The sequence below is a fragment of the Silurus aristotelis genome (genome assembly GCF_946808225.1).
Source record: "Silurus aristotelis genome assembly, chromosome: 22".
Taxonomy (NCBI): domain Eukaryota; kingdom Metazoa; phylum Chordata; class Actinopteri; order Siluriformes; family Siluridae; genus Silurus; species Silurus aristotelis.
In genome coordinates this window covers 2,522,883-2,544,958 of record NC_139595.1, presented here as the reverse complement: position 1 = coordinate 2,544,958, position 22,076 = coordinate 2,522,883, and the positions used below count along the sequence as shown (strand labels likewise).

General features: G+C 40.1%; 1 protein-coding gene across 1 annotated transcript in view; it reads right to left on the bottom strand.

The window, feature by feature from the left end:
- The window catches only part of mpp7b (MAGUK p55 scaffold protein 7b), a 60,446-nt gene that overhangs the window by 33,574 nt on the left and 4,796 nt on the right, over positions 1-22,076 (bottom strand). Inside the window, 8 exon segments of the mRNA XM_083525148.1 lie at positions 5,341-5,404; positions 6,563-6,757; positions 7,642-7,716; positions 7,856-7,900; positions 7,904-7,941; positions 9,005-9,086; positions 15,750-15,884; positions 19,174-19,254. Coding sequence (XP_083381274.1) covers positions 5,341-5,404; positions 6,563-6,757; positions 7,642-7,716; positions 7,856-7,900; positions 7,904-7,941; positions 9,005-9,086; positions 15,750-15,884; positions 19,174-19,254 — 715 coding nt within the window.

The window sequence follows — 22,076 nt, the reverse complement described above, 5'->3', positions numbered from 1 at the left end:
GTAAGCCTTCTCCTTCCGTGACATAAACCCACATTCTTCCTCATCTAAAAAAATCTCTCTCTCTCTCTCTCTCTCTCTCTCGGCTCTTCTCTCTCACGAGGTCATCTATCATTACCATGTTTACATCCAAGAGGCTCATAAAATGACAGAGCGGCCTTGTTGAGAGGTGTTTGGCTGTGTTTTCGCTGTATTATGCATGTTTTCTCTCTATGCCATGTCCCAAATATAGGACGCCGAAAACGCCACCACTGGTAGAATGATTACATGGTGGGGATTGATTGATGAGGCGGTTGGTTCTTTTTTGATTTCTGGGACAGAGAGAATCGATAACCAGGCTGAGAACATTTAGGGAAATGTTCTAGTGATGGAAAGATCGGATCATTTGAGTGACTTGGTTCTTTGAATCCCTTTCATCAAAATGAACAAATCTTTTTTTAGTCATCCAAAAAATATGGGCACATCAGCCCTGTTTTAATCGGTCTACACTGCTCCCAATAAAATCTCTCATTGATTATAAAATACTACTACTGACATATAAAGCACTTAACGGTCTCGCACCGCAGTATCTGAGTGAACTTCTGTACCGATATGATCCTTCACGCCTACTTAGATCAAAAGGTGCAGGCTATTTGTTGGTACCTCAAATAATGAAGACTACAGCAGGGGGCAGATCTTTCTCTTATAAACCCCACAGTTATGGAACAGCCTTCCAATCAGAGTTCGGGATTTAGACACAGTCTCAGTGTTCAAGTCGAGGCAGAAAACGTATTTATTTAGTCGAGTCTTTTATCAGTAGATTTTTCTTAGGTAAAGGAGCAGATCTGGAGGGATCATGGATATAGAGCGTTTGGTGAACTGGGATATTTGTATGCTATCGTCCTCTCACTCACACGTTCACTCAGGTTTGTTGACGGTGGTGTGGTGGGTCGTCTCTTATCCCAGAGATCCCTTATCACTTTGTTACCTTCTGGTTCTCTCTCTCTCTCTCTCTCTCTCTCTCTCTCTCTCTCTCTCTCTCTCTCTCTCGGTCGAGTTAAACATGCTCCTGAGGCCCACTTCATCCCAGTTTGCCTCTGGATAGTGTTCTCTTCCATTGGAGGCGACTCTGTGCAACTGGGGATGTTTCTCATCAACACTCAGGGGTTCCATGAAATGAGGCAGTAAGAAGAGGAGCTTTGAGGATTTGGACTGTATTTAATGTCAACCGTCTGCTACGACTCATTTATATGTTATATGTATTCACAACTGCATAGCGTCTATAGGAGTCAGGTGATAAAAGAACGATCGACTCGGACCAGAAGACTCATGAGATAAACTACTCAGTTCTGTTTCCGGTGTAATGCACTGCATAACGTCTATGGGAGTCACGTGACAAAAGAACGAACGACTCGGACCAGAGGACTCATGAGATTAAATACTCAATTCTGTTTCCTGTACACAACCTACACAGATTTTGCGATGCTTTGCTCATGCGTGTCCGGTAGAAAGCCGCAGAAGTGACATACGTGAGCTCGTAAATACATCATCAGACTTCGATTCGAACCTTCAGCTGAAACGCATATTATAATTATCATTATAACACGCATTTGATTTATCGCGTAAGAAATAAAACATTTGCTGTCACACTTTCAGAGCAAAGTTTCTGACACGCTATTTATTCATGTACAACTACGCAGTTATTTAATGCTGATTAAATTCCACATTAATTCCCGTTTGCTGTAATAATAACCTTCACTCTTCTGTGAAGATGTTCCACTAGGTTTTGGGGTGTACTTGTACAGATTTGTACTCATTCAGCCACTTAGTAAAATCAGATACTGATGTTCTGTAGGTGAGGTGAGGAGGCCTGGGGTGCAGTCAGCGTTCACATTCATTCCAATGGTGTTAGAGGTCAGAGCTCTATAGAAGATCTTCCACTCCAACCACTCCATGTAAAGCATATCTTCAGGGTTATTATCATGCTAGAACAGGTCTGGGTTTCCCAGTTCATGTAAATTGACAATGTGATGCTACAGCATCCAAAGACATTTTGGATTCTTTAGAGAAGAAGCAGAGGAGGGAAGTAACGGAGTACAAATACTTCGTTACTGTACTTATTTTTCTGGTATCAGTACTTTACACCACTATTTATTTTTCAGACAACTTTTTACTTTTACTCTACATTTTTACACAAATATCTGTACTTTTTACTTCTTACATTTTCAAAACCGGCTCGTTACTTTAGTTTTAATCCATTGATTAGGTGAAATATCAAATTTCAGATTTCCTGTTACTGTGCGTCTTTTTCAATCCGCTGGTGTATAAAGTCCTGACTCTCACTCTTTACGAAGATAAGAATCAGCAGGGAGAAGGCAGTAAGAAGTTTGGGGTTAACATGGATGAGACAGAGGGAGTCAGTGATGAGAACATGACTGAGAACAGACACATTCATGATCATCATCATCTTTTCTCTGCTTGTGTTCTGTATGTGGATCTTCAGCCTGGATACATTCATTAGGTGTAAGTAGAAAAACCCCCGCAAAAATGCATTTAGAAACAGTCCCCCCCCCCCCCCCCCCCCTACTGGTTTGACCCACTGCCTGCTTTCCCAGTTCATCTCACCTTCTCTACACACACGAGTCAGGTGTGTGTCTGCGACTCAATTAATGTTCAACTCCATTAACTAGGGGATTTAATTCACTTTAAATAAAGCGATTCTCTTTAATGTAGTTGATGCAGACTCTCATAAATTAGTTGCGGCAAAAATGCTGATTAGCGATGTAATTTTCCATGAATCTGCTCTATTAGTGATTAAAATATGACTTATGTAGTGAACGTTAGCTTGTTTACAATATCTTGTAGCATAGCGCACTGACACTAACACGCCAAAGCCGTTTCCCATGCAGTGTTTTATTTGGGACGACTTGGTATAATGTTAACTGAATATTAACACACAATTAGCATATTGTTTATCTGTGCATTTACTAAATGAGCACTGTGTTACGTCTGAACTGACCACACTGTATTTTTATAATCAGTTTCTATTCTGTTCTTAAGTGTCTTCATTAATTTTAAATAAAATTTGAAACCGTTTTTTAATTCCTTGTTTTGCTTTGTCATTAAACCTGAGAAAAACTTAAACTTAAAATAATCATAATGATGCAGTCTCCATGCTACAATAATAAAAGCTAAGTTTTTCACTGTGGGGACACTGTGTCTTTATAAGTACAATTTGACTGTATTATTTGTGTCCCCCTTCAAAAATTGCTCATGAGAATTTTTATATTTATGGTCTATATATTTATTGTGTCTCTATCTATCTATCTATCTATCTATCTATCTATCTATCTATCTATCTATCTATCTATCTATCTATCTATCTATCTATCTATCAAATAGACTTCTTTACTTTCACTTAAGTAAAAAGGTTTAATCAGTACTTCAACTTTTACCCGAGTATTTTAAAACATGAGTATCTGTACTTCTACTTAAGTAATGGATGTGTGTACTTTTGCCACCTCTGAGAAGAACCAGATATGGCTGAAAAAGTCAGGTGCCCCAATACTGTCCATATACAACCCACGTGTCAACAATTAACGTGAGACTATTGAGGCTCGGGAATTTAATCGCTCTTAACCCCTCTGAAGTGAGTCCATGCAGAAGTGTTTATCTGTGAATGACAGGTCCGGATTGGCGTGACGGGGGCGAGGCACTCGGCGCTTAACCCTAATCCTCACGGCACCCGAGTGCACGTTTTACCGATCCCTCGGCACAGACGTGTTGTTCACACGCACTAAAACACTTAATGTGTCCAGCAGATCCGGAGGGATTTACAGCATTACCTCCAACTCTATGGGGGTTTTATTCTTCGAATCGGAAGAGCCCCGGCTCACACACCATCACGCACACGTGTCTCTCTCAGACGATCTGAGCTCAACATGCATCCAGAAATGATGTTTTGTGGAAAATCAGAAACAAATTTACACATCAGGAACGTTGTGGAGAATAGCAATGAGACCATGAGCTGTCTAAAGAAAAAAACAAGCAAATAGATAGATAGATAGATAGATAGATAGATAGATAGATAGATAGATAGATAGATAGATACTTCAGTCAAAAGTATTTGGACACTAAGGACACCCATCAGTCAGGTGTCCACATCCTCTTTCCCTATCTCACCCTCATCTTCTTCTCTATCTTTCCATCCTTTTCTATCCCCACCACTCTCTTGCTCTATCACATTTTCCCACTCACCTTTCTTCTTTTCCTCTCCCTATCCCTCATTTCCTCTATCCCTTTCACACCATCCCTCTCTTCCGCTAATTCCCCTTTCTTCATCTTTTTCTTTATCTATCCTTCCTCTGCTCCCTTTCTTTATGTATCCCTTTTTCCTCTCTCTAGCCATCTCTTGTATCTATTTCACCATCTTCCTCTGTCTCTTGCCTCATGTATCCCATTTTACAAAATTCTCAAAACACAAGATTATTAAAGATGGAATTGCTGGATATTTATATAAATGCATACTGATATCAGCCTTTTCTCACGCACACGAGCCTCGATTTAACTCCCAGCTCTGGCTCGGTGTTTAAGTGACCAGAAGGTTCTGAGTTTTAATCCCAGCCGCTTGTTCCCTCCTGAGAAATCATCCTACAAATCCATCCGAATGTTCAGATCTGCACAAAGTCTCTTTGTATAAAAGGATTCAATTATTTATAATCCAGAACATTAAAGTCGTCTTATTTCCATCCTCAGAGAGCAGAAAAAAAAACACAATAAACTGATGATTACTTGGAAAATTGCTATAAATAATGTCATGACTATTCTGAACATGACATCACTGAATGGAAAAAGAACCCAAAGTTTAATAGTATTTTAAATAAAATACATTACAGCGTCTTTGCTATTGGGTTTCGTGCATAAATAAAGGGCGAAATAGTAATTATTTTTCTGTAATAGCAAAATACAGGGTGGGCCACGGAAAAGTAGCTCGCCTCCAATGCTGGTGCCACGGTCTTTGGAGGAGGCCGTAGCCCCTCGCTCTCTGTCTGCTGACTGTCCGTCTGTCTGGCGACTGAGGCGGGCTACATATATATATATATATATTTAGAGAGAGAGAGAGAGAGAGAGAGAGAGAGAGAGAGAGAGAGAGAGAGAGAGAGAGAGAGAGAGAGAGAGACAGAATAAAGACCCCGCCAAAGAACCTGTTAGTGTTTAAAATTTAAGTTTTTTTTTTTGTATCATCGAGCTGCTAAGAATGTGATGGTGGATGAAGGAAGTTTCAGCTTCATATCATCAGTAAGTGTGATTATTATCAGTAGTGGCACGTTTCTGTGTGGGGTTTATTGAGACACACTGAGTTACCTGAGTTTATCTTCCCCAGTCTTGACATCTGGAACAGAGCCTCGGGTCTCTGTAAAGCCACTCTCCTGCAGAGAGAGAGAGAGAGAGAGAGAGAGAGAGAGAGAGAGAGAGAGAGAGAGAGAGAGAGAAAGAGTGCGGTAGATCAGAGGAACACATCTGAAAACATCATGTTCACAGCCAGCTCCATGCTCCATGACCAGCATTTATAACACGTTTCAAGCAAAAAGCCCCTAATCTCAGTCCAGATGAAATCCTCCTCCTTTTCGTGTGCACTGATCTCTGCCAAGTCTCCGATGCTCACGCTGCTCAGACTTCAGCTCTGTGAAGTCCATCATCGTTTTCTTCAGATTTTCCATCCACTTAGATAGAGGCACCTGTGCCATTACTTTGTGCGATTGTTAGATTTGGACGCACACGCTGATAGTGAACCAGAGCAAATATGCGTCCCAAGAAATTCCCAGCGTTCCTCGTTGGCCAGTGCAGGCATGTCCCGGGATGTAACGGATGGAGCTCTGAAAATGTGGCCGAAAACCTTTATAGGTCTCAGGAGAACTTTAGTTGCTGCTTTGTTTCTTCCTATCTGTGTGAGTGTACGTGCCCCTGACTGTGGCCCTGGTGATGAAAGAAACAGGGATTGATATCACTGTAGAAATAGAGCTCTGGGCGTTGCTTGTTAAATCGATCAAGCATTGAGTTACTGTTATGTTGTGCGTTTAAAACCAGCAGTCAGCCATGTTTGTTTGCAGACCTGTTAGCAATTGCCCAACTGTAGCTAATATCAGAACCAGTAGCCATGTGTGCAATAAGCCAGTCAACCCATAACACTCTGCAAATAAATTCAGTAGTAGTAAACTAGCTAACTTTTACATTTATGATTAAAGCCAGTAACCATGACAGTATCCAGCTAGCTAACATTTATCTCGAAGTTATGATTTAACATTTAATTTGAGCTTCTTTTACTGAGCTAGCAATTAAATAAGATGGCCTAGTGAAAACCATGCCATGCTTGCTGACAAGCAAGCTTACACTATAATCAGGAGCTATGTTTGCTAACAAGCAAGCTAAAGCTAAAATCAGGTGCTATGCTTGCCAACAAGCCAAATGCCAGCTAACACTAAAATCAGTTGCTATGCTTGCTAACAAGCCAGCTAGCCCTGAGATCAGGGGCTATGTTTGCTAAGTAGCCCGCTAATATTAGATCACTGTATGAGCAAAGCTAGTATGGCAATGTTTGCCTGGACGGGATCAGTCCGGCTCGATGTTGGTCGTCCATGATCCGTCTCGCCTGCCACCACGTGTCGTCTTCCTGACTGACGATCTGCAGCACGTCTCCTCGCCTGAACTCCAGCCCTGCATCTTTACACGGTATAGTCGGATCGTCTTTCGGATGGTAGTCAAACAGCGCCCTGACGAAGACCTATAACAACCCAAAAAAAAAACACGAACAACCTGTGGTGGAAAAAGTACTGAAAAGTCATAATCAAGTCCTTTTAATTATTCCCCCAAAAAATGTGAGTAGAGTGAAAGGAGGTGTCCTAAAGTACGATTAAAAAGTATCCCCTTTAAAATTAGTTTTTAAGAGTAGTCAGTATTATGCTGTGAATATTATTCCACATTATAACCTGCTAATGACCACTGCAGACCGGAAACAGCCCACAAGAGCTGCAGTTTTGGAGATGCTCTGACCCAGTCGTCTAGACACCACAATTTAGCCCTTGTCAAACCCTAACGCTCACCCATTTTTCCTGCTTCTGACATGTCAAGTTTGAAGACAAAATGTTCACTTGCTGCGTAATAAATACATCCACCCACACACAGGTGTCATGATGAAAAGATAATTAGTGTTATTCACTTCACCGGTGCTCCCAACATCTAATAGCTACAGTCCTACGGAGGCAAGAAAATAAAGAGTAAGAAAGACTTTTATTTATTCTGTATAGATGTTACTTATGTCACAAATTAAACTTTGTCTGGTTACAAGCACAATTCCCTTTTAACATATTTCCCACCTAATAAAAAAAGAAAGCACATAAACACAACATCTGTGCACCCCCAGAAAACAGGTGGATAAAAAAGCGACGGCAGGTTGAGGGAAAGCAGTAAAAGTACCGATACAGCACTACAAAAGAGCTCAAGTAAAAGTACACTGTTATAAAACTACGTAATTAAGAACAATTCCTGAAAAAAACTACTCAATTACAATATTGACAGTATTTCGTACTTTACACCACTGCTAGCAACGCAAATTGAATCATAAAACTCCACACCTTCCAAACACAGGAGTCGCAGGACGCACATTACCTCTGTATCGACGTCGTCCAGATCAACCTTCTTGCCTGGGATCACTTTGAAGGTCACAGTCCCATCTGACTGCGCCTTGAAGAGGTGAAAATAGTGCGATCACGATCCAATAAAAGCTTCACCAAGTACAGACCGGATACAAAGTCGCGCAAAGCGAACAAATAAGAAACAGAGACATGGGTCAAAGAAGCAAGTGAAATTGAAAGCCATCTACCAGTAGGGGGAGGATCTCCTCAGGGTTCTTGTCTTTGAGTGGAACTCAGTTGACCTCCCTGAGCTCATCACCTTCATGGATAAGACCTGAATGAATTGAGGGTGTGAGCTGACATCAGGTTGCTGAGAGCATGACTGACCATGTTTTTCATTTTAGCAAGAACTCAAACACCCTGAAATAAATCTTTCCTGTAAGAAAACCCTCCCAAAATGTTTTATTCCCCTTTTACTGCATCAATATAACCAATTATTATCTTTTTTCTCGCTTATGCTATAGCAGCTTCACACAGTTATTCCTCCTTTTTTCCTCTTTCTCCATGAATTTGAAAATGCCTTTCAAGAAATCTTATTTTGTCCTGACACTGGAGACTTCTTCCATAAATCCTAAAGTGAGCGAGCTGCCCTGTGAGGCGAATATGAAATCTGATTGGTTAAAGAAACAGACCCGTTGGTAAAAGGGCCAGCAGTACTGATTGTGAAGGCTCTGGGCAGATTAGATTGACATGGCAGCACATAGAGGCTAAAATCTGATTGGACAAAAAAATCCACATACACGTACTGGAAGCAGTGCAGCGAAGAGAAACGCTATAAAATGAAGAGAAGAAACTGTTGGGAATAAATTTATACAATTTCATGAAACAAATATTAGAATTTAGGTTGTAAATGTAGGTCAGTGCTTCTGATAGTGTTTAGGCCAGCAGAGAAGGCTTTGCTGCCCCTGACCACCCACCACTGATATATATTACTATATAGTTATAACCTACTATATATGTTATAACTATATAATATATCTTATTACCTACTACACCTTTTGTACATTAATCACAACGGAATTGTAAATTTGCCACTTACGCACTTCTGGTTAGATGAGAAATGCATTTCATTGACTTTGTAATTTGTTGAATCTAATCTAAAAATAAATAAATAAATAAATAAATAAATAAATAAATAAATAAATAATATCAGACATACTGATATAAACAATGATAAAAAGTGTACAGTGAATCTTTACAATGAATAGTGTTTATGTTGTGTTTAATTACAAATGTTGTTCATCTAAGCATTATTACCTTGTGCCTTATACGTTACAGTAAAATAAACACATATCCGATTCTGGCGCTTTTGGACAGAAGTTTGCTGCCGTACTCACCGCTTCTATCTGCAGCTCCTCCTCTCATGATGCTGGCGACGACGATGGCACCAGTCGACTTTTCCCGTTTAATGGTGGCTCCCTGGAACACAGGAGGTGCTGAGATACCAAAGACTGTAGAAAGAACATCACTTATAATCTTATACTCCAGTACTCATGTTAGTTCTCACTCTCCAGTGTTCTGTATTGTTGAAAGATTTATGATCAAACTCTTGATGTCACCCAAATGAGGATGGGTTCCTCTTTTGAGTCTGGTTCCTCTCAAGGTTTCTTCCTCATAACATCTAAGGGAGTTTTTCCTCGCCACAGTCGCCATGGCTGCTCATCAGGGATAAACACACACCGTTCACCTTGATGTTGATTTCTGTAAAGCTGCTTTGAGACAATGTCTGTTGTGAAAAGCGCTATAGAAATAAACTTCACTTGACTTGACTTGACTTGAGATAAGTATCAGTCAGGTATCGGAACACCGTATTTGGTTCTTCCCCAAACTGTTAGCACAAATTTAAAGACACACAATTGTACAAGATGTCTCTGGATGCTGCAGCATGAATTTTTACTTCACTTGATCTAGGCGGCCCAAACCTGTTCCAGCATTAAAATATCCCTGTGCACAAAGCCAGAAGATCTCCATGAAGATATACTTTACATGGGTTGGAAGTGTGTGAAAGATCCCCTGCTGAGGAGAGCTCTTATCTTAATCGTATTGAACAATTATTGTGAACGCTGACTGCACCCCAGACCTCCTCACCTCACCTACATAGGAACCTGACTTTACTAACAATCTTGTAGCTAAATGAGCACATATCTCCACAAAATCTGGTGAAACATCTTCCCAGAAGAGTGGAGGTTTTTATAGCAGCAAATGTGGAATGGAATGTTTAAAAAAAAAAAAAAAAGCACCTAGCAACTTTATGCTCAAGTGTCAACAAACCAAACTTTGTTTGTTGTATTCGATGTCCTGAGTATTTCTTATTCTGCACTGCTCTTGAATGTTTATAGTATTTATTGTCCATTTTGTTGTTGTATGTTTTGCGTATGTGATAATTAGTAGCCTAGCATGCTGGTGTATTGCGCGGATTGACCCACGGATCGTTGGAGCTTAACAGGGCTATGCAGTAACGGAACGTGTAATCCCTGGAGGCCTCTTTTTCACAGCTGTTTTTGTCACCACAATTTGGACAAGCATTTATTTTCAGAGCTCGTCCAGCTGTTGACATGCGTGCAAGGGCTTAACCTAAACATCTGCGGTTCAGGAGGCCGTGTTCGTAACGGTGGCCTGTTGGCAGCGCTGCAAAAGGAAGTACACAAACTACATGTTTTCTTACACTGCGAAGCGGCTCGGTGCCAAGTAGGTGTGAGCCGAGGCAAAGTGAGCTCATGCTAATGCACGTAGCATCGAGTCAAGAACAGTATTCTGTAATGTCTTTCATTAATCAAAGCCCAAAAAAATTAAGCGCCAATTTCCCTTTCAAAAAGACATACGTCAACAATTCGAAATATTCGAACAACAGGTTTCTTTCTGAACTCAGAGCCACTCAGAAGCCCAGAATTTCCGCCATTCGATTTCTTTTTTCTTGCAGGTTCGGTTTTACGCTTCGCTGCACCTTTTGGCTCTTTTGTACTTACTGGAAATGATTTCAACCCCAACGCAGCCTTCGTTTCAAACCCCAACGTCTGTCAGTACATCTGCAAACAATACAAACCTTTAACTCATTTACAGGATAAAAGCTATTAATAATCCGAAGTACGTATGAGTGAATCGAATTCATTCGCCTTGACGAGAATCTTACTGGATCTTACTGTGGGAAAATAACGGAAATATGCTTCGACAAATATTCCCCTTTATTGGGTTTTTTAGTTAGTTTCAGTTTTAATTAAATTTAAAAAAAATTCTCTATTTTTTTTACCCACCATAAGCTTCAAATGTTCTTATTTTGTCTTGTTTATTTATCAATCTATTTAAATATTTGTTTAATCCTTCATTTATTTATAGATTTTACATTCATTTCCACAAAGTAGCAAAAATGGTCTACCGATTTTCTTTCATAAATATGTAAATATATCCAATAGTCTTATTTTTGTCATAGAATTTTCACATAATGACAGACAGACAGACAGACAGACAGACAGACAGACAGACATAGATAGATAGATAGATAGATAGATAGATAGATAGATAGATAGATAGATAGATAGATAGATAGATAGATAGATAGATAGATAGATAGATAGATAGATAGATAGACTATATGGACGAAAGTATAGTGTGTGTGTGTGTGTGTGTGTGTGTGTGTGTGTGTGTGTGTGTGTGTGTGTGTGTGTGTGTGTGTGTAACACAATTTTTTCAGCCATATGTTCTTCTTTGCTAAGCTTCGCTATACACTATTGTGTAGGACGTCTTTGAATACAGTCGCATGATATTTTTTTTACCCCTACTGAACACCTTTGGAATGAATGTGACTGCACCCCAGGCTTCCTCACCTCACCTCTGACCTCAACAGAAAGGAAGTGCAGAAACAAGCATTATGCCGTGTCAAAAATTGCTCTCTTGTTCACTTATGGCAGTTGAGGAAGTGTGTGGAAGATCTCTTGCTATAGAGCTCAAACTCTACTGAACACCTTTGGGATGAATGTAAACACTGACTGCACCCCAGACCGCTTCTCCTCACCTTCTCACCTACATCAGTACCCGACTTTACTCACACCCTTGTAGCTGAACGAGCACAAAATCTCGACAAAATCTAGTGGAACATCTTCCCAGAAGAGTGGAGGTTTAAAAAAAAGCAACCTTATGCTCAAGTGCCCACAAACCTTTGAGCATTTGGACCAATATATTGTACAATAAATACTCAGGATAATTAATATATAGGAAAATGCATTGCTCAGGAGAATAAAAAACCGAGGATGATGAAATCCACAGGCCAAATATACACGGGCTGATACATTTTCAGGGAAATAAATACAGGACCATATAAAAAAAGATTCTCGGGATGACACAGCTCTTCACATCTCCTGCCTACCATCTTTTACAGCCCCGAGAGGATTCACAGGGCTCAGTGTTTACCTCCGACCTGCAGGAGCGTGTAGAAAATAGAGGGCTGCAGCGCTCACGCTTCGCTGAAACTCCGCGCTTGAACGTGTTTAGGTTGAACTAAAGCACGGTCCCTTTTTTAGCCCACGGCTGCTCAATTACTCATCATCAGTAAAAGGAGCGGGCGGCGGCCTGCACCCGTCTGATGGACTCCATATGTACTCGCAGTTCCGATCTGCGCTGCGGTCCAACAACGGCTTTTTTGAAAACACCTAATCATTCCTGGCAGTTCCCGGAGACCCGAGGGGCACCGGGGAAAAGCTGCTGGTGAGAACCAAAGCCATATATCTTAGGATCAGATTACCAAATTACTAGTGAAGAGATGACAGAGAGCTACTTCAGAATGATATTTTATGTATTTAAAGGTTTCGTGATAGAGAACAGGACGAGCCAGACTAAGGATTTATGCTGGAACAGCAAAGCTTCGGAGAAAACGTTACAAAAAACAAAAACATTCTGATACATCAGAATCAGAAACAGGTTTATTCTTGACACACACAAGGAATTTGGTTCCAGCTGTTAGTGAAAATAACAGATAGAAATCTCCATTTCCCCCTTTCCTCTACATCTGCCTCTTTCAAACCAACTACCTGCATGTCTTCCCTCACCACATCCACAAACCTCCTCCTTGACCTTCTTGTTTTCCTCTGGTAAAAGTTCTGTACACTTTTTCACTCATGTTGAAGTAAAGAAGTTTGAGCTCTGACATGAACTTCAGTAAAAAGTAGTCATTATTACTACCTGTTTTAGTGTCACGCTGGAAACTGAACCTCACGTCATATTAATATATTAATACAAAATCATTTCAAATGTTGTTTGGCTGAATGTATTCGGTCTGAAGATCCACCATAAAGAACACAAGCAGAGAAAAGATGATGATCATGTGATCAGGAATGTGTCTGTTCTCAGTCATGTTTCCATCACTGACTCCCTCTGTCTCATCCACGTTAAACTCAGACTTCTTGGAATATTATCACCACATAGATTAAAACAAAAGTAACGAGTCTATTCGAAATCAGATCTCACTGCAACGTATCGTATCGTTGGCTATGCATCGAGATGCGAATCGCATCGGCCCCTGTTATGGAGATGCACATCCATAGTGATGCTACCAAAGACATCCAATACAATCCACCTTTCTGGTAATAGTTTGGGGAAGAAGCACGCATGGAAAAGCAGAAAAGTCAAGTGTGGCAATACTTTTGTCTATACAGTGTGTCTCAGTGTGCTAGACTGCACCGGGGTGTTTCCTCAATCAGATCAGTTTGACTCTGAAATCATGTTAACGCGTTCTCTGCATTTTTTTTACTCCGCCTCTCCGTGCCTTACGGACGTGTACGTGTAATTGTCTAATAAATAAATCGAAGCATTTGGAACGTTTCATCTTCGTTGTTTTATTCCCGATTCTAATCATAATCGAGGCAGGAACAAGGGGAGAGAAGGTGAACAGCCGCTTGAGCCTGTAGATGGTACACACGGGGGAAAAAAAATATGATAAACTTTCCATTCTGCTTCTGGAATTCATAAATCCCTATTCATAAATGACAAAGTACCCCCCACTCCCCCTCCTCTACCCCTGCTCCCTGAATGCTTCTTGCCAGATGTTTCTGAGGAAAATAAAGTCACAAAATTTAAAAGGTGACATCAACGCGGTCATGATGAATTTCCTGCTTTTGCTCGAACTCCTGTTTGTGTCTGATGTACAGGAAACAGTAACCGGGGGACAGGTGCTGTTTTCAGGTTTGAAAAAAAAATAGAACTAATGTGAGTACAGATGGTTCTTCAGGGAGACGGAAAAGGGGATGGATGAGGTTCAGCAGTTGTTTTAGTCTTGAGCTGTGTGACTGTGTAGCATTGTAATTTGAAATATCCCTCATTATATCTCCTAAATAGATTTTACTGTTAGACTTCATTGAAAATAATTTATCGCGCCTCCGGTTTTATCTTAACTAATTAGTTTGGCTGATTTTCCCGATCTCTCGCGGAGAGCACGATAGAGAAAAAAGCTTATACGGAATTGTTTTAATGGAGTTTTATGTTGAAATAATCACATTTATTTATACAAATATAATTATTAATTATAAAATGAAGTAAAATGTTAATACAGTACAGTACTGTATACATAAAATAGCATTTTTGGGGTGGCGTCCATTTATCGGAGTTTTCTATTTCTAAAAGACGTCATGAATAAAGGTGTGTTGCATTGAGGGTTTTAATTTCGGGTCATTTATATTTATTTATTTAAATTTTTCTTAAAAATGGTCAGATTTAGATGTTTCCGGGTGTTTACGGTTAAGATGTATAAATAATTCTATAAATCGCAAACAGATTTATACAAAAATTTAACTTTAATATCAAATGTGCTCAATGAACGACTTTTCAACATTTGGCAGAAATAAAAATGTTATTTTAAAAATATTAATATTTTTATTAAAAGTGAAATGAGCTGAATTTCCTTTTTCTTTTCTTTTTTGCAAAAACGTATGTACTGAAGATATGAAAGGATTTTATTTTGTCTCGTGTAAAAGTGTTTTTTAAAGGGTGGTTAACAATAATTGAGAATAAAAGAGTGAAGATCAATTGTTCAAACTGCTTCAATTTACTCATAAGAGAATTACACGTGCACGTCCGTACGGCATGGAGAAGTGAAGAGAAAATGCAGAGAGGTGGAAGGTTAGTGGTTAAGGCATTGGACTTTGGATCCGAAGGTCGCAAGTTTAAATTCCTGCCACAGCAATCTGCAACTGTTGGGACCCTGAGCAAGGCCCTTGACCCCATCGCTACTCAGTGTTATAAACGAGAGAAATGCCTCTTTAATTTATAGAGCTGCTCTGGATAGGCGTGTCTGCACAATGCTGTAAATGGTTAGCACCTCAAACTGAATTTTAGGGAGGTGTAACCAATATCCATTGGATCCTGGATCAGAAGATCACAAGTTCAAATCCCAGCCCTACCAAGTTGCCACTGCAGGACCCCTTGAGCAAGGTTTTTAAACCTCAACTGCTCAGTAATCGCACTGGATAAAAGCGTCTGCCAATTGCTTGTGGAGATTTTTGCTTTTTCATCCACAAAGGTGTTAGTAAAGTCAGGTACTGATGTAGGTGAGGTGAGGAGGCCTGGGGTGCACATTCATCAAACAGTGTTTACATTCATCAATAGTTTTGGAGCTCTATAGCCAATCCAGATCTTCCACACACTTTCAACCCAATGTAAAGCAGATCTTTATGGAGCTGGCTTTGTGCATAGGTGCATTGTCATGCTGAAAGAGGTTTGGGTCTCCTAGTTCCTAGTGAAGGGAAAATTTCCTTCTAAAGCATCCAAAACATCTTGTACAATTGTGTGCCTCCAACTTTGTGGTAGCATTTTGGGGGAAGAACCACACATGGCAAGAAAGTCTGGTGTCCCAATTGAGCAGATAAGGTTAAGGGCCTCGCTCAAGGGCCCCTAGCAAAGGCAGCTGGAACGCACAACCTTATTATCAGTATTTCCAAGGATTTAACCACTGAGCTACCACTTACCCGTTCATAATAACCTACGCAATGATGCAATTATGAAAGTTGCCACTATCCGACATGGAATACAGACTAGTTGTGCATTCTTTTCTAAATACAGTGAGGTAGGAAAATATCTCGGTGCTCCAGAGAAACTAACCAGAGGTTCTTTGCTTTTCATCAAGCAAATAATCCTGACTGAGTCTTCTTCATCTTCATCATCCTCAGCTGCCAGCGCTGGAATTTTGGGCTCGTACTCTTTCTGGGCTACGATATCATGCACTGAGAGAAGTTCCTTAAAAAAAAAAAAAAAAAAAAAAAAAGATTGCCAAAGCTTTTGACATGGTTAGGTGCTGTGGATATACATGAGAAGCCGAAAAACACTTTCCCACTCAACAACAGATTTTTTATTCATCGGATTTTGCGAACGTATATCACTTTTTTTGCAGAGACGAGAATTAGCGCAGGAAATAAATCGAGAACAACAAACGATCCAAGTAGCGTTTATCGCTAAAGCGCTGAATGAATGAAGCTGTCACTGGTTAAGCTTCTGTACAGGAACCTCTGCCAATGTCTTCTAAAGCAAAGAAAGTATTCCTGTGTCCTTTGAGTCATCGGGGGGAAGAAAAAAACAACCTGCGTCCCGGGGTTCAGTGATGTTTCGATTGGCTATGAAGCAGAACACTAGTGCTAGCTTAGGCCATAATAATCACGCTTCCCGAACACTGAGAGTATTTGTGTTGTCTCCAGGAAAAGCACATTCGCTGAAGATTGATTTTCTCCTCGAAGAACCATTCGAGCTAGCTACAAGAATCCGACCAAATAAGGAATGGATTAATACACCCCTGTTTTTAGAGTATTAGGCGTGACTGATGCTAATGCTATCAGGAAATCTGAAACAGTGTGCAATGAAATTATTTTTAAGTCTCTCTGTTTCTCTCTCTCTCACTCTTCATCTATCTCTCGAAATGTATTTTGGGATAAAATTGAGTAAATGCAAAAAATATGCTTGCCAAAAAGATTTTGTTATCAGTTCATTTCACTTCCCACAGTTTCCTGAGGTAAACTTTGACCCTGTGGATGAATGAGCTTTGAATGTGAAAGATAAAACATCAAATGTGCTGCTGTGCTGACTTTTTTGTTATTATTGTAGCTTGTTGCTAAGCGTTCACACCCATGCTAGCTAGCAGACGTTAGCTAACATTTGCTCAAGCCTAAGAAGAATCGCATGAAGAATTGACATGGAATGGAAACGCGAACTTTTTTTTCTAGCTGTCAATCAACTTCCTTTGGCCTGGGCCGAGCCTTCTGATTAGCTAATGACGGATAAACTTGTTGTTACACCAAAAACTGATTTAGAACATAATAAATCTGGGCTTTTGTGATGGAAAAAAAACATTAAGTCGACCAGAAATGAATGTCAGTACACTGCATTTATCCTGACGTGACAGCTGCAGTTAGACACAATACCGAAAAATCTCTCGATGAGTTTTAGTTTCACGGTTGTTTGTACTGTAGTAATTGGCATTAATCAGCGTCTGGTCCGCTTGAGATTTTCCCTGCAACAAATCTAGAAGCCAAACAGTGTCATCTTGCTTTTCTTTCTTTTCTTTTTTTTTTTGTTTCCACTGACTTTTGGTTGAGTGTGTCTGGAAGCAGCTAGTCAGACTTGACTGATGGTTGGACAAGGGTCTGGAAATGGAAAGGCAACGTAAAAAGACTAATTGGAAATTATGTTTGGAAACGACACAAGAGTGGAAAAGGCAAATACAATATCCATCCTTTTGATTTCCCATTTCCATGTATATTTTCCATTTTTCTCCCATTCTATTTTCCTAGATATTTTATTTCCAGCTGTGATTGTGAGTCACCCAATCATTCAGGAAAGAATTGTAATGGTATTCACTATCATACCTATACACCAGCTGAATGATACAGTTCTACAGTTTGTTAATTCAATCTTCACCTAATATTTACATTAAACATCAGAATAAGGAAAAACCTTGTGATTTCTGTGACTCTAACTGTGACATAGGTGATTGCGCCACATGGGCTGGTTTAAGTATTTCAGAAATCTCCTGGGAATTTCACACACAGCAGTCCATAGATTTTATACACAGTAATGTGAAAAACAGAAAAACAACCTGTTAGCAGAAGGAAGGGTCTACAGGGTGAAACCCCATGTTGATGAGGAGAATAATCAGACTGCATCACACCTTACTCAAAACCCTAACCCTAACCTTGGGCTGGGATGGGCTAGAAGAGAAGAAGATCACATTAGGTTCCACACCTGTGAGCTGAGAATAAAGATTCAGAGGCTATTATGGTTACATCCAATCTGGACAAATTGTGCCCATGAGTTCCTCAAGATTCCTGTTTTTGGCTGACAGGAGTAAAGCTGAGGTCCTCTGCTATTGAAGCTCATCCACCTCTGTTTTTCTGCTCACCACGTTTGCAAAGAGTGATTATATGACTCGCACTGTGCGGGTTTTTATACTTCTTTGCCATTGTTGCTTGTCAGACTGTATGAACATTGTATTTACGACAAACCACCCTGAGATGGTTTGAAGTTGTCGCGCTTATTGCGTCGTCAGGTTCGACGCTCCTATTGGTTCTCGGTTTGATGGTTGTCGTAGGAGAAGTCACACCGCAGGATCGAGTCTGAAATCTTCTGACACTGCTAGATTTTCATCATGACAAATCAGCAATCAAAGACTACAGACTCAGATTATAGGAATCTTTTAGGATTTTCTCATACAAATCTCAGTTTCTCAGTCAGCTCAGACCAGTCTGCTCATTCTTCTCTTAACTCTCTCATGAATTCAATTTAATTCAATTTAATTAATTTTTATTTGTATTGCTCTTTTAACAATGAACATTGTCTCAAAGCAGCTTTACACAGATAATGTGTTGATTAACAGTGAATATATTCTTTATAAGTATGTTTGTCCCTGATGAGCGAGCCGGTGGCGACTGTGGCAAGGAAAAACTCCCCGAGATGGCATAAGGAAGAAACCTTGAGAGGAACCAGACTCAAGAGGGAACCCATCCTCATCTGGGTTGCACCGAAAGTCCATTTGTAGCAGATATACGATGTTGCGGGGTGCAGTGATAATGATCAGAAGCGAAAAGTAGTCCTGAGTCAGTGTAGGAGACTGTTGACATTAACTACAGTCCAATCCATCCTCAAAGCACCCAAAGAGTTTTAGAGGTGGTCTGCTCACAGGATGTTTTTTGTCTTTCACACCACTTTGTATAAACTCTTAAGACTGCTGTCTGTGAAACTCCCAGGAGATCAGCAGTTTATAAAACAACTACGTCACATATAAATCACAGACATCATACTGACATTTTTGATGAACATTATTTACAACTCGTGATTTCCTTCCGCTTAATTTAAAACCTATTGCACTGCCCCCACATGATTGGATGATTAGATAAATGCACAAATGAGCTAAAGTGTGCCATATAATGCCAAATGAATTCATAAGCATATATATGCTATATGCATTTTACTCATATAATTATTATATACTGCTTAAGCTCCAAGCACACAAACATTATAGCTTATCATGCAGCGTTACCTGGACATGAGGTTTGGATAGCAAGTGTATCAGCTCCTTAACGTCTGGTCTGGCCTCTAAAGTATGCAGTTCCTTCATTATCTGCAAAAAAAAGACGGAAATATTGAGAGTTTGGCAGTATGAGAATTTCTTACCACTTAAAAAGAAATAATTGCAGTGTATATAGTTACTTATACTGTATGCTAATCATAGCTTTCTTTGTCCTGTATGTATAACGAATAAGACGTGTTTAATATTTGCATTGGCCCTCGTAACTCTTAGATTTACTGTAATAGGCCTACCAGAGCCAATAAAACGCAAATCTGCTTTTACGTCTGAATGAGACCCTGCAGTTGGCTGGTGTTCAGTCCACAGGAACCAAAACATATGAATAACTGGTCTGAATCATCACTAACAATGATGGAGGATGATACGTTACCTGTGTATAAAAATTGACCAGGGAGCAGGACAATAAATGATTTTAAATAGAAAACACATTTTTTAAAGTTTGTATTGGAATTTTTTTTGGGGGAAAAAAAATAGAATTATGGCTTCAACCATGCAAGAACATTTTTAGATGGAAAAAAATATAATTCAATTTTAACAATACTTTTAACAATAGACATTCTCACAAAGCAGATGAGGAAGAAACCTTGAGAGGAACTAGACTCCACAGACTCCTGGATATTCATGCATTATACATTATATGAGCAAAATAATTGGGACATCTGACTTTTCCACCCAAATATGGTTCTTCTCCAAACTCTTACAAACTTGAAGGCACACACTTCTATACAATGTCTTTGGATCTGGTAGTACTTTTTAATTGCACAAACCCACCACCTTGGAGATAACATGGGTTGGAAGTGTGTGGATAATCTTGAGTTGCCTGTTAAAAAGCTCAAAACCCTATTAAACACCTTTGGGATGGATGTGAGCTCTAATTGCACCTCAGATCTCCTCACCTCACCTACATCAGTAAACCACTCTCCTCAGTTCTGTTAGATTTATAAAAGCCGTCCAAATAATTTGCCTTTAACCATCTATTAATATATGTTAATATACACTATATGGGAAAAAGTGTTGGGACACCAGATTTTTCCAGCCATATGTGGTTCTTCCCCAAATTGTTGGAAGTTTCCCCCAAACGTTGCATAAACACAATTGTGTAGGATGTCTTTGAATGTGGTAGCATGACATTTTCACTTCACTTGAACTAGGAGACCCAAACCTGTTCCAGCATGACAATGACATTGTGCACAAAGCCAGCTCCATGAAGAGAACATGGGTTGGAATTGTGTGGAAGATGGTGAGTGGAATGCAATAGAGCTCAAACCCTACTGGACACCTTTGGATGAATGTGAACACTGACTGCACTCCAGGCCTCCTCACTTCACCTACATCAGTACCTGACTTTACTAACACCCCACGTAGCTGAATGACCACAAATCTCCACAAAATCTAGTGGAACATCTTCCCAGAAGAGTGTAGATTGTTGTAACAGTAAATGGGGAGTAAAAGTGGAACGGAATGTTCAAGAAGAAGGTGGTCCGGTATCCACAAACTTTTGTCCAGACAGTGTATTTTCAGTATTGTTAAAATTATTAACAATATAAGAGATGATCCTTAAAAGACGGTGCAGAAACCCAGTCTCAGAGGGGATTCATTCTAGTACGAATGCAAATGTAGTACCATTGTCTGCATTGCAGGTCACCAACGAGGCTAGCAGAGCTCAGTGCGGTCACGAACGTCACCAGACACGGACATTAACATGAAACTCGACACAGGTCTAGCAACACGTGGAAAAATAGTTTTAGCAGCTTAGAGCACGAAACGTCCTCCTTGCGTTCGCTCCGCGGTCAGATGGAAAGCGATACGGCTTATGGTGCGTGGTTTCAAGAAACAGCCAGCGGTTGCCCTCACAGCCGAGAGATAATCTTCTGTTTCGACCATCACCGCAGATACGAACTGATACGGCCAAAAGCGAAAAAACTTTTGGGATGATTCAGCTAGAAGCTATTAGCATGAACAGAGTCAAGATTGATGTCTAAAGCGCAGTGGGACACCACAGAGATGGACATGCTAAGTTCATCAGAAGCTGTTCTGCATTGTCGGTTCCTTCCTGACACACACAGGAGCTGGATATTATCCAGCCTCCTACCAAGAGCACTTTTTTATTTAATTTAAATTTAAAAAAATGGCAGGAATGTTAAGATTCATGTTTCCTGAATTGCCCCATATGGCATGACAGCTATGTTGTTGCCTCAGAGCTCCCAGGGTTCCAGGTTCAATCATGAGCTGCAGTTCCTGTGACACAGTGGTGGACAGTAAGAAGTAAATATATTTCGTTACTGTACTTAAGTAGCTTTTTCGCGTATCTGTACTTTACTGAAGTTTTTCTATTTGAGGAGACTTTTACTTTAACTTCAATACATTTCAAAGTAAAATCTCTTTTTACTCAACTAGATTTTGGTCGTTCCTTTTTATTTATGAGTGGATTATGAGTTGGTATCAAAGTTTCAAGACTAACGATGCTAACTGGTGCTGTTTTGACCACCTGCATTACCACGTCTGCGATTTCATCACGGACAGAACAAGGTAGAGCAAATTCTGTGTGAAACTGGGCAAATCTTCCACAGAGACGTTTGACACGACATCTGCTTGACATGCTTCAAAAGAGTGGAAGACGACAAGAGGTCAGCAAGACCCTTAAAACACTCAACCCCCGAAAATGTAGAAACCTTTCAGCAACTTGTGCATGATGACTATCAGAAAACAATCCACAGGATCTTACTACCGCGCCCACACTACATTCCAGATTTGGCTCTGGAGATGAAAAAACCAAGCTGCCATTGTTGGGCCCTTGAGCAAGACACTTGACTCTGTACTGCTCAGGTGTATAAATAAGATCACAGAAAATGTTA